We start from the raw sequence: 11,807 nt of genomic DNA, 5'->3' as shown, positions 1-11,807 counted from the left end.
AAAGTGCAATTTACAAATGTAGATTTTTTTTTTGTTACATAGCTGCACACAAAAACAAAACTGTAAAACTTCAGAGCCTAGAAGTCCACTCAGTCCTACTTCTTGTTCAGCCAATCGCAAAGACAAACAAGTTTGTTTACATTTACAGGAGATAATGCTGCCCTCTTCTTAGTTACAATGTCACCGGAAAGTGAGAACAGGTATTTGCATGGCACTTTTGCAGCCGGCATTGCAAGGTATTTATGTGCCAGATATGCTAAACATTCATATGCTCCTTCATGGTTCAGCCACCATTCCAGAAGACATGCTTCCATGCTGATGACACTCGTTAAAAAAATAATATGTTAATTAAATTTGTGACTGAACTCCTTGGGGGAGAATTTTACGTCCCCTCCTCTGTTTTACTCGCATTCTGACATATATTTCATGTTATAGCAGTCTCAGATGATGACCCAGCACATGTTGTTTGTTTTAAGAACACTTTCACTGCTGATTTGACAAAACACAAAGAAGGTACCAATGTGAGATTTCTAAAAATAGCTACAAGGAATCTGGTGGCACTTTAAAGACTAACAGATTTAGTTGGGCATAAGCTTTCGTGGGTAAAAACCTCACTTCTTCAGATGCATAGAGTGAAAGTTACAGATGCAGGCATTATATACTGACACATGGAGAGCAGGGAGTTACTTCACAAGTGGAGAACCAGTGTTGACAGGCCCAATTCAATCAAGGTGGATGTAGTCCACTCCCAATAATAGATGAGGAGGTGTCAATTCCAGGAGAGGAAAAGCTGCTTCTGTAATGAGCCAGCCACTCCCAGTCCCTAGTCAAGCCCAGATTAATGGTGTTAAATTTGCAAATGAATTTTAGTTCTGCTGTTTCTCTTTGAAGTCTTTCTGACTTTTTTTTGTTCAATGATAGTGACTTTTAAATCTGTAATAGATTGAAGTGTTCACTTACACTGTGTTATAATTGAAATCAATATATTTAAAAAGTTTTTCATTATTGTTTAACAGTGCGATTAATCACAATTAATTTTTTTAATTGCTTGACAGCCCTATTATTAACCGGTTATTTCCCCATTGTGGTTTCTGTTCCTTCCCCCTCTTGGTTAAGAATTATTGTTTTACGTATCTGGTCACAATTAATCTTTTTTAGTGAATGTAAAAAGGCATTAAACACCTTATTCTTCTTTTAGTCATCTGTTATGAGCTCTCCTTCCCTTGTAAATAGGGGACCTACACTTTCCTTTACCTTTGTCTTGCTCCTAATATATTTATAGAACCTTTATCTTATTGCCTTTTATGTCACTTGCTAGGTGTAACTCATTTTGTGAGTTAATCTTTCTGATTTTGTTCCCACATGCTTGTGCTACTCTTTTGTACTCATCCGTAGCAATTTGTTCATGATTCCACTTTTTTTTAGGATTCCTTTTTATTTTCTGGTCATTAAAGAGTTCCTGATAGAGCTATATTGCCCGCTTACTATTCTTTCTATCTTTCCTTCACATTGTGATAGTTTGGTGTTGCTCCTTTAATATTGTCTCTGAGAAACTGCCAGATCTCTTCAACAATTTTTTCACCTCAGATTTTATTCCCATGGGACCTCACCTACCAGACCTCCGCGTCTATTGAAGTCTGCCTTTTTGATTTCCATTGTCCTTAGTCTGTTACTCCCATGCCTGCCTTCTCATAGAATCTTGAAATCTATCATTTCATGATCACTTTTGCCCATATTGCTTTCCACCTTCAGTTTCCTAACTAACTCCTTCTTGTTAGTCAGAATCAGGTGTAAAATGGCCATCCTCCGGATACTTCTTCAATCTTCTGAAAGAAACAGGAGTCCCCAGTACATTGCAAGAACTTATTGGATACTTTGTGTTTGGTTGAATTATCTTTTCTAACAGATGTCTGGGTAGATAAAGGCCCTCCCCCCCATTACTAACTATGTTTTGAATTTTTCTATTGTAGGCATGACAGTCTAGAACATCAGTGTGCAGGGAAAGAGCCTGGGGGGAATTGTGCCTATTCTGACATGTTTCTTATCACTCTTTTTGCCCTAACAGGTTGCGTCATAACATCCCTGTTTTGCTCCAGATCATTCCATCCTTCCAGGGAACAGGGAAGGGAAATGGCTGCAGTGGAGCCAGTTGAGGTAGGGATTATCAGGGAGTTGCTGGTGGGTTCCCTTTGGCGGGAGAAGGGCTGTAAATACATAGGAGGAGGGGACCTTTGCGGGGGTTGGTCAGGAAATACACCAGGTGGAGAAAGGGAGGGGGACAGGGTCTGATAAACCTGCTGAGATTTGTTTACTGTGAGGCCTAGATCTTAGTAATAGACCCATGGACTTGGTGGGTGGGAATTCCCTGATTTGTGAAACAGAAAACAACCCTGCTGGACTGGGCTGGGAAAACTTACCAGACTCCAGTACTGGAGTCTGAACCTATTAGGCCTGTTGTGAGTTATAAAGGGGCACCCACCAGTGAAGCCCAGGGAAGACACCCCATCCCTACAATATGGTTTCTGGCAATGGGGAGGGGGTTCCGATTCACGCCAGGGAGTTGTCCCTGGACCCTATTTGGGGCTCCATCTCCTATATCAGCCTCTGGCTAGTCGGTGAGTGGTGAATGTGAAGACCCCTGCCCCCTCTGTCTGCTGGGAGGGCTGAGGGGCGTTCTCTTTCTCCCCTCACCCTCGGGCTTCCTGGCTGCTCTGATGGGGTAGGTGTGGGACTATGTTGCCTGCCTGACTCCCAGAATTCCCATGTGATTGGCCCTTCTCCCTTGGGAGTAGTGGGGTTGTCACTGGGCACCAGGTACTGAGTAGGGGGCTTTGCTCTTTCAGGGGCTGGTGGCCTTCGAGGAGGTGGCTGTGTATTTCACCAGAGAAGAGTGGGCTCTGCTGGACCCCGCTCAGAGGGCCCTCTACAGAGATGTCATGCAGGAGAACTATGAGAATGTGACCTCGCTGGGTAAGGATTCCTGTCCCCTCGGTTATCAGAAGGGGAAATGAAGAGTTAAGGTTCACAATACCTCGCGATGCAACCTCAACTCTGCCTTGTTTCAGCAACACACCAGCAGGCCAGTGACACATATACTAGTATTCTACCCTCCCTGCTACAGAACTCTTTGGGAACAGAGCAGAGAAGCAGGATAGCACCAAGTCTAACATCTTCTCTTTGCTCAGGCAAAGGTTAGGATTAGGTCCAGTGTATGGAACAGAAGCTACGTACACCTGGCCTGCACTCAAACATTGAGCCTGCTACCCACAATCCATCTCACACTTTCCTAATGTTACCACCCCTTTACCCTTGCAGTGAGGATTCCTTATGAGTCATTGCCTCCACGTACCCCTCACTATGGCACCAGACTACTGACAACCCTCGTGGGAAGAACACACCCTTGTGCACCTTTATTGACACAACCTACAACACTCAGCACTGAAATTAGGAACATCTGTTCCTTCAACTGTCACATGCACCTCTCTTCATATCACAGTCACAGCTCTGCCAAACTGCTCCAACAATTCCTTCCACCGTTCATTTAAAGCTACAGCCGACACAGTGCACGTAGCAGGAGTGCATGCAGATAAAGGCTGGCATTCAAATCTGTACAACGCAACACAAACAATGGCATGTTCTCTTAGTTCTTCCTCCTGTTAATTATTCATCAACACATTTGAATGCCAGGGAATACGATTAGGTCATCCGTCTGACCTCCTGTATAATACAGGCCATACCATACAGCTTCATCTATTTATCATTGTAGTGAGATGAATACCTGGTGTTTTCATGAAAATATCTTCCAGAAAGGCATCCAGGCTTGCTTTGAACAGTTCAAGAGATGGAAAATTTGCCACTTCCCTGGTAGTTAGTTAACCTTTGTACCACCGTTACTGACCTATTTCCAGTGACATTTGCCAGTTCCAGAATTAGGAGATAGGGGCAGAGTTAAGGTTGCATTGCGGGGCTGGTGTGTAGTTTTTCTTCTCATTTGCTGGTTTTCAGAGGTTTTAACTATCTCCACCATTCACATGCTGGAAGGGCATGAGGCAGCCCTGGCAACGAAAATGATCAGGGGGCTGGGGCACATGACTTACGAGGAGAGGCTGAGGGAATGGGTTATTTAGTCTGCAGAAGAGAAGAGTGAGGAGGGATTTGATAGCAGCCTTCAACTACCTGAAGGGGGTTCCAAAGAGGATGGAGCTCGGCTGTTCTCAGTGGTGGCAGATGACAGAACAAGGAGCAATGGTCTCAAGTTGTAGTGCGGGAGGTCTAGGTTGGATATTAGGAAACACTAGTTGACTAGGAGGGTGGTGAAGCAGTGGAATGTGTTACCTAGGGAGGTGGTAGAATCTCCATCCTTAGAGGTTTTTAAGGCCCGGCTTGACAAAGCCATGGCTGGGATGATTTAGTTGGTGTTGGTCCTGCTTTGAGCAGGGGATTGGACTAGATGACTTCCTGAGGTCTCTTCTAACCCTAATATTCTATGTTTCTATGATTCTATTCTATGACATCCTTAACTCTGTTTTAATGTAGTTTCTTGGCATTTAATTTCCTTGATTTCTTTTTAATGGACTTTTTTTGCCAATATAAGTGTGTCTACATTAGAGCTTTTACCGGCAAACTATGGTAGGTAGGGATATGATTTTTCACACCACTAACCGACAGCAATCCTGGCAAAACTCTTAATTAACAGCCAGTCTAATATCTCCGTGTAGATTTGAGAGTACTTTAAAATATTGTTCTTAACACAGAAATGTTGGAAACTTCAAAGAGAGACTCCTCAGAATGCAAGCAAAATCCACAACACACATTGTCTGAAAGTTGTCAATGATAGGGCTCATACTCAAATGCATGATGTAGCTCAGGTTCAAGGCCCTAGCATGTCCTCTTGAGCCAACCAATTACTCTGACAGCAGACTGCTGGAAACCCTCTAGCTGTTAAAAGACCTTCATCTTTCTGCACATGTGAATTTCCATCTCTTTGATCTATCATTCATCAGCCATCTCCTCGAAGGTCAACGACCCCTGAAAGAGCAAATGCCCACACTCAGTACCTGCTCCTTGAAGGAGGAGGCTTTTAGGTTTATTAGGAACTGGGGAACCTCTTGGGAAAGGAGGAGCCTGTACAGGAAGGATGGGGTCCACCTAAACCAAAATGGAACCTGACTTCTGGCATGTAAAATTAGAAAGTTTATAGAGGAGATTAAATTAAGGGCAGGGGGAAAGGCAACAGGTGTGGAGGAGCACATGGTTCAGATGGAGTTTTCCCTTAAAGGAGGATCTCTTAATGGGGATTCCCTGTATCCTAGTAAAGAAGAGCGGCTAGAAGTTCATAAAGTACAGGTAATAACTGAAGAGAAACAGTTAAATGAAAGAGAGTCCTGTTCCATTACATCACATGAAGTCAGACAGCTAAATATTGACAAAATTTTTAGAAGGCTAGATACTAAGATGGGTGAACTTGAGTGCCTGGATTTAAATGAGAATATTGAAACAATAGGTATCATAAAAACTTGGTGAAATAATGATAATCAATGGGACATGGTAATACCAAGATACAAACTATATAGGAATGACAGAGTAGGTTGTGCTGGTGGGGGAGTGACACTATATGTGAAAGAAAGAATAGAGTCAAATATAGTAAAAAAATAAATAAATAATTCAAACTGTGCCATAGAATTTGTATGGATAGTAATTCTATGCTTGAATAATAAGAATATAGCAGTAGGAATATGCTACTGACCATCTGACCAGGATAGTGAATATGAAATGCTCAGGGAGATTAGAGGCTATATGAATAGAAATCTCAATAATAATGGGGGATTTCAACTATCCCCATGTTTACTGGGAACATGTCACCTCAGGGTGGGATGAAGAGATAAAGTATTTAGAAACCATTAATGGCTGCTTTTAGGAGCCCCTAATCCTGGAACCCACAAGGGGAGAGGCAGTTTTTGATTTTGTCCTAAGTGGCACACAGGATCTGGTCCAAGAGGTTAATGCAGTTGAACTATTTGGTAATAAAGACCATAATATCATTAAATTTAACATCCTTGCAAGGGGGAAAATACCAAAGAAGCCCACTGCAGTAGCATTTAACTACAGAAAGGGGAACTACACAAAATTAAGAGAGCTAATTAAATGGAAATTGAAAGGAACACTCACAAAAGTGAAATGCCTGCAAGCTGCATGAAAACTGTTTAAAATGCCATATTACAGGCTCAAAATAAATGTGTACCCCAAATGGGAGTGGGGGAAAACTGTAAGAGGACTAAAAAGTACAACCACAGCTAAGGCAGTTAGAGGCAAAAAGCCATCTTTTAAAAATTGGAAGTGAAACGCTACTGAGGAAAATAGAAAGGAGCATAAACTCTGGCAGGTCAAGTGTCAAAGCATAATTAGGCAGGCCAAAAAAAGAATTTGAAGAGCAACTAACAAAACTCACTGAAACGAACAACAATTTTTTTTTTTAAGTACATCAGAAGCAGGAAGCCCTGCCAAAGAATCAGTGGGACCACTGGGTGATTGACGTGCTAAACAAGCACTCAAGGAAGCCAAGACCATTACAGAAAAACTAAATTAATCCTTTATATCAGTCTTCACTGCAGAGGATATGAGGGACTTTCCTCTACCCGAGCCATTCTTTTTAGGTGACGAATCAGGAACTGTCCCAGATTAAGGTGTTGATAGAGGAGGTTTTGGAACAAATTGATAATTTAAACATTAATAAGTCACCAGCACTAGATGAAAACAACAAGTAGTCTGGTGGCCCCTTAAAGACTAACAGATTTATTTGGGCATAAGCTTTCGTGGGTGAGGTTTTTACCTCTAAAGATAAAGATAGTTATCTAAAGATAGTTAAGTCCAAAGCAGACTATGAAGAGTTACAAAGGGGTCTCACAACATTAAATGACTGGGCAACAAAATGGAAGATGAAATTTGGTGTTAATAAATGCAAAGTAATGCACATTAGAAAACACAATCCCAACTATAAATTCAAAATGATGGTGTCTAAAAGCTGTTACCACACAAGAAAGAAATCTTGGAGTCATTGTGGATAGTTATCTGAACACATCCACTCAATGTACAGTGGCAATTAAAAAAGCTAGCAAAATGTTAGGAACCGTTAGGGAAGCAATAGGTAATAAGACAGAAAATATCATAATGCCACTATATAAATCCATGGTATGCCACATCTTAAATACTGTATGCAGTTCTGGTCACCTCATCTCAAAAAAGATATGTTAGAATTTAAGAAGGTGCAGAGAAGGACAACAAAAATTATTAGGGGTATGGAACAGCTTCCATATGAGGATTAAAAGATTAAAAAGACTGGGAGTGTTCAGCTTGGAAAAGAGACGACTAAGGGGGGATATAATAGAGATCTATAAAACTATGAATGGTGTGGAGAAAGTGGATAAGGAAGTGTTATTTACCCCTTCACATAATACAAGAACTAGGGGTTATGTGATTAAATTAATAGGGAGCAGATTTATAACAAACAAAGGTAAGTACTTTTTCACACAATGCACAGTCATCCTGTGGAATTCATTGCCGGGGATGTTGTGAAGGCTGTAATTATAAGTGGGTTCAAAACAGAATTCGATGGAGACTGACTGGCTAAGCGGCAGTTCTGCAGAAAAGGACCTGGGGATTACAAGTGGACAAGAAACTGGATATGAGTCAACATATGCCCTTGTTGCCAAGAAGGCTAATGGCATATTGGGCTGCATTAGTAGGAGAATTGCCAGGAGATCGAGGGAAGTGGTGACTCACAGATGCATGGGCAATGATTATTCCCCTCTGTTCGGCATTGGTGAGGCCACATTTGGAGTATTGCATCTAGGTTTGGGCCCCCCACTACAGAAAGTATGTGGACAAATTGGAGAGAGTCCAGTGGAGGGCAACGGAAATTATTAGGGAGCTGGGGCACATGATTTATGAGGAAAGGCTGAGGGAACTGGACTTGTTTAGTCTGGAGAATTGAAGAGTGAGGGGGGATTTGATAGCAGCCTTCAACTACCTGAAGGGGGGTTCCAAAGGGGATGGAGCTCGGCTGTTCTCAGTGGTGGCAGATGACAGAAGGAGGAGCAATGGTCTCAAGTTGCAGTGGGGGAGGTCTAGTTTGGATATTAGGAAAAACTTTTTCACTAGGAGGGTGGTGAAGCACTGGAATGGGTTACCTAGGGAGGTAGTGGAATCTCCTTCCTTAGAGGTTTTTAAGGCCCAGCTTGACAAAGCCCTGGCTGGGATGACTTAGTTGGTGTTGGTCCTGCTTTGAGCAGGGGATTGGACTAGATGTTCTCCTGAGGTCTCTTCTAACCCTATTCTTCTATAATTCTAGCTCAAGGATCTGGAAGGGTTGGTGCTGGTTAGAGAAAAGGGAGCATGGGTTTTGTAGTGGATACTTCAGGAAATAGGCGTGCTAGCAATGGGATGAGCAAAGGGACACGGTTTTGGCAGGAGCTGTTGGGAATCAGGACAAAGAAACCATTGAGACAGTGGGATAATAGGGTGGAAATGGCTGGGGAGCAGAAAATTTGGGAAACTGGTAGTGAGGAGGGCTATGGGCAATAGGAGGGGAGGAGAGAACACAAGGAGTGATTGCTCCTGGGGTCCCAGCATAGGCGCCAAATTCCGCTCTACCCGGTGGGTGCTCGACCCCGCCTCTTCCTGCCCCCACTCCACCCCTTTCCCAAAGTTCCCGCCTCCTTCCCGTCCCCATTCCACCCTCTCCCCCAAATCCCTGCCCCCTGCCCCACCTCTTCTCCGCCTCCTCCCCTGAGCGTGCCACATCTCCGTTCCTCCCGGAAAGTCCTAAGCGCCGCCAAACAGCTATTAGGTGGCGGAGGGGAGGGCGGGAAGCGCTGGGAGGGAGAGGAGGGAGCGGGGACGCGGTGTGCTCGGCGGGATGGGAGAAGGAAGTGAGGACGGGGGAGCTTGGCTGCCAGTGGGTGTGGAGCACCTGCTAATTTTCCCCCGGGGGTGCTTCAGCCCCGGAGCACCCATGGAGTCGGCGCCTATGGGTCCCAGGAGGTGGGGAAGGGTGAGAGCAGTTAGAGGAAGGGTTTGAAGATCACTGTGATTGACAGGGGTAATTGCATCTCTGTGCCCTTCCTTGTCTCTCTGAGTGTCCCCCCCCACATAGCTGTCGGGCCTCGTGCCTTTCCCACTTCTGCAGTGTCTCTGGGCCTCTCTCTATCAGTAAGAAGCAGTTCCAGGAGGATTTCCTCTCCAGCTTGAGTCTTCCCTTTCTGGGACATGCAGTTAGCTGCTCTGGGTTTTAGGAGCCCCTTTGATTGTGAGTGTCTGGCTGTGTGTGTTCCCAGTAAACATGGGCAGAGTTAAATCCCTCATAAGAAGAGTTTCCTGCACCTTTGAGCATCTGGGGAGCTGGCCCCAGGATTTTACTGCTTTAAAACGAGAAGCGTTTAAAATAACAGAACTTCTTTTGTGTGTGACGAATGTCCCATGAATTCACCTGATCTCACTTGTCTTCTTTTCCCTGGGCAGGGTTTCCAGTTTCCAAACCTGATATCTCCCGGCTGGAAAGATGGGAAGAACTGTTCTCCCCAGATCTCCAGGGCTTAGAGAAAAGAGAGCTCCCGAGAGGCATCTACACAGGTGAGTAATCATTAAATGAACTCAGTGCCAGAAGGAAACAGCTGGGATTCCCAACAAAGACCTTGTGAGCTCTCTTTGTTCAGGCTTGTCTGCAGCAAGTGTCATATCCTCAGGGCAGATATTGCTCATGGCTTCCTACCCATCCTGACTATCTCCTGTCACTAGCTTCCTCCCTGAACTTCCTTCTCCCTGAGTGTTTAAATGGGACTGGATGTAGAATTGATCCCCTCCTCTCTTCTCTTTGGGGATGAGTTTGGGGAAATTCAGTCCCTCATTTTTTTCCCCCCCATCTCCAGCTATTCTTTTCATTTGTTCTCCCCTTTTCCATTCCTGTTTCAGATTTTTTTTTTCTCTGTCCCAGCAGGTGATGGGATGGTGAGTGAGACCTCGGAGCAGAAGCCTCAGCAGGAAGATGATGAGCAAGTCAAACCATATGGGACATTATTGCAAAGATGCAAAGGGAGTGTGACCAGGAGTTGTGAGCAGGGAAAAGCCTGTGAGAGTCAGCACAGGCCAGAGAAGTGGCAGGGAAACCAGCCAACACAGAAAGTTGGTAAATCTGTTAATTGTCGGGGAACTCACAAAGGCCTCAAGGAACCCACGACCCAGCAGAGAATCCCCACGGGAGAGAGAAATAACACATGTGTTGAGTGTGGAAAAAGGTTCAGTAGGCCTGCCCTGCTTCTTAGCCATCAGAGAATCCACACAGGGGAGAAACCCTATGAATGCTGTGTGTGTGGGAAAACCTTCACTGAGCGCTCAACCCTTATTAAACATCAGAGGATCCACACAGGGGAGAAACCCTACGAATGCTGCGAGTGTGGGCAAACCTTCACTGAGCGCTCAACGCTTATTCAACATCAGAGGATCCACACAGGGGAGAAACCCTATGAATGCTGTAAGTGTGGGAAGACCTTTGCTCGGAGCTCACACCTTATTAGGCATCACAGAATCCACACACAGGAGAAACCCTACGAATGCTGTGAGTGCGGGAAAACATTCACTGAGTGCTCATCCCTTATTCAGCATCAGAGGATCCACACAGGGGAGAAACCCTATAAATGCTGTGAGTGTGGGAAAACCTTTGCGCAGAGCTCACATCTTAATAGGCATCAGAGAATCCACACAGGGGAGAAACCCTACGAATGCTGTGAGTGCGGGAAAACCTTCACTCGGAGCTCACACCTTATCAGACACCACAGAATCCACACAGGGGAGAAACCCTATGAATGCTGTGAGTGCGGGAAAACCTTCACTCAAGACTCATCCCTGATTAAACATCAGAGAATCCACACAGGGGAGAAACCCTATGAATGCTGGGAGTGCAGGAAAACATTCGTTCTGCGCTCACACCTTAATAAACATCAGAGGATCCACACCAGGGAGGAACTCTATTAATGTTTCGAATGTGGGGAATTCTTCCATCAGAGCTCAGCCCTTATTACTCCCGAGAGCATTCTGCGCTAAAAATTCTGTGCCAAAAATAAAAATTATACGCACAATATTTTAAAATTCTGCAGAAATAAATAAATAAATGCAGAGGCTCCAGCCTGGCAGTGTGGAGCACAGGCCACTGGCTTTATGCAGGTGGGAGATCACCCTGCAGCCTCCCCACCCTCCACCCCTGGGACACAGAATCAGTGGTGAGGCTGCACCGAAACCTGACACAGCACAAGGCCTGCCCCATAAACACTCTGGGGCCCTGCCCCTCAGTGCCAGGAGCATCCAGTGTGGGGCAGGCAGGCTCAACCAGGCAGGAACCAAGTGTGAAGGGGCTCAGTGTGGAGGAATCCAGGTGTGGGGTGAGAGGATTGTGCGTGGGACAATCTGGGTGCAGGCAGCTCATTGTAGGGTGTAGATGTGGAGGGGATCTGGATGCACACTGACTTGTTGGGATTCCATGTGCAGGGGTAATGGGACTCTGCAAGTGCTTCCAGATGAAAGTGGTTGGATCTCAGCGGAGGGGTCTGGGTGTGGGGGTCTCAGCAGGGGGGTCTGGATGCTGGGGGAGTGGGGCTTGGTGGGGGTCTGGGTGCAGTTAGTTGGGGGTCAGTGGCATGAGGGTGTGGATGTGGGGACTCAGGGTGGTGCAGGAGGGTGGGGGTTTGAGTGCAGGGAGCTCAGTGGGGGGTGATCTGGGTGCAGGGGTTGGGGTCTGGAGACTGGGGGGCTCCCGATGC

At 45.3% G+C, this 11,807-nt stretch overlaps 1 protein-coding gene across 1 annotated transcript; it reads left to right on the top strand.

Moving 5' to 3' along the window:
- Positions 1-908: 908 nt before the first annotated feature.
- LOC128826681 (zinc finger protein 501-like) lies at positions 909-11,586 on the top strand. Its single transcript, XM_054010111.1, has 4 exons — positions 909-2,154; positions 2,844-2,970; positions 9,517-9,627; positions 9,989-11,586. The coding sequence occupies exons 1-4, from the start codon at positions 2,035-2,037 to the stop codon at positions 11,023-11,025; spliced, it is 1,395 nt and encodes a 464-aa protein (XP_053866086.1). The 5' UTR covers positions 909-2,034; the 3' UTR covers positions 11,026-11,586.
- Positions 11,587-11,807: the final 221 nt, after the last annotated feature.

Source organism: Malaclemys terrapin, chromosome 20 (assembly GCF_027887155.1).
Source record: "Malaclemys terrapin pileata isolate rMalTer1 chromosome 20, rMalTer1.hap1, whole genome shotgun sequence".
Lineage (NCBI taxonomy): Eukaryota > Metazoa > Chordata > Testudines > Emydidae > Malaclemys > Malaclemys terrapin.
Note: the sequence above shows the minus strand (reverse complement) of the source record. Positions and strands in the feature narration are given on the sequence as shown.

What these genes read in the sequence shown, in the direction of transcription:
- LOC128826681 (XM_054010111.1), top strand. Translation starts at nt 2,035, where the DNA reads ATGTTTCTTATCACTCTTTTTGCCCTAACAGGTTGCGTCATAACATCC. An exon ending in CTGCAGTGGAGCCAGTTGAG is followed by an intron (nt 2,155 to 2,843) that starts GTAGGGATTATC and finishes TTGCTCTTTCAG; the next exon opens with GGGCTGGTGGCCTTCGAGGA. An exon ending in TGAGAATGTGACCTCGCTGG is followed by an intron (nt 2,971 to 9,516) that starts GTAAGGATTCCT and finishes TTCCCTGGGCAG; the next exon opens with GGTTTCCAGTTTCCAAACCT.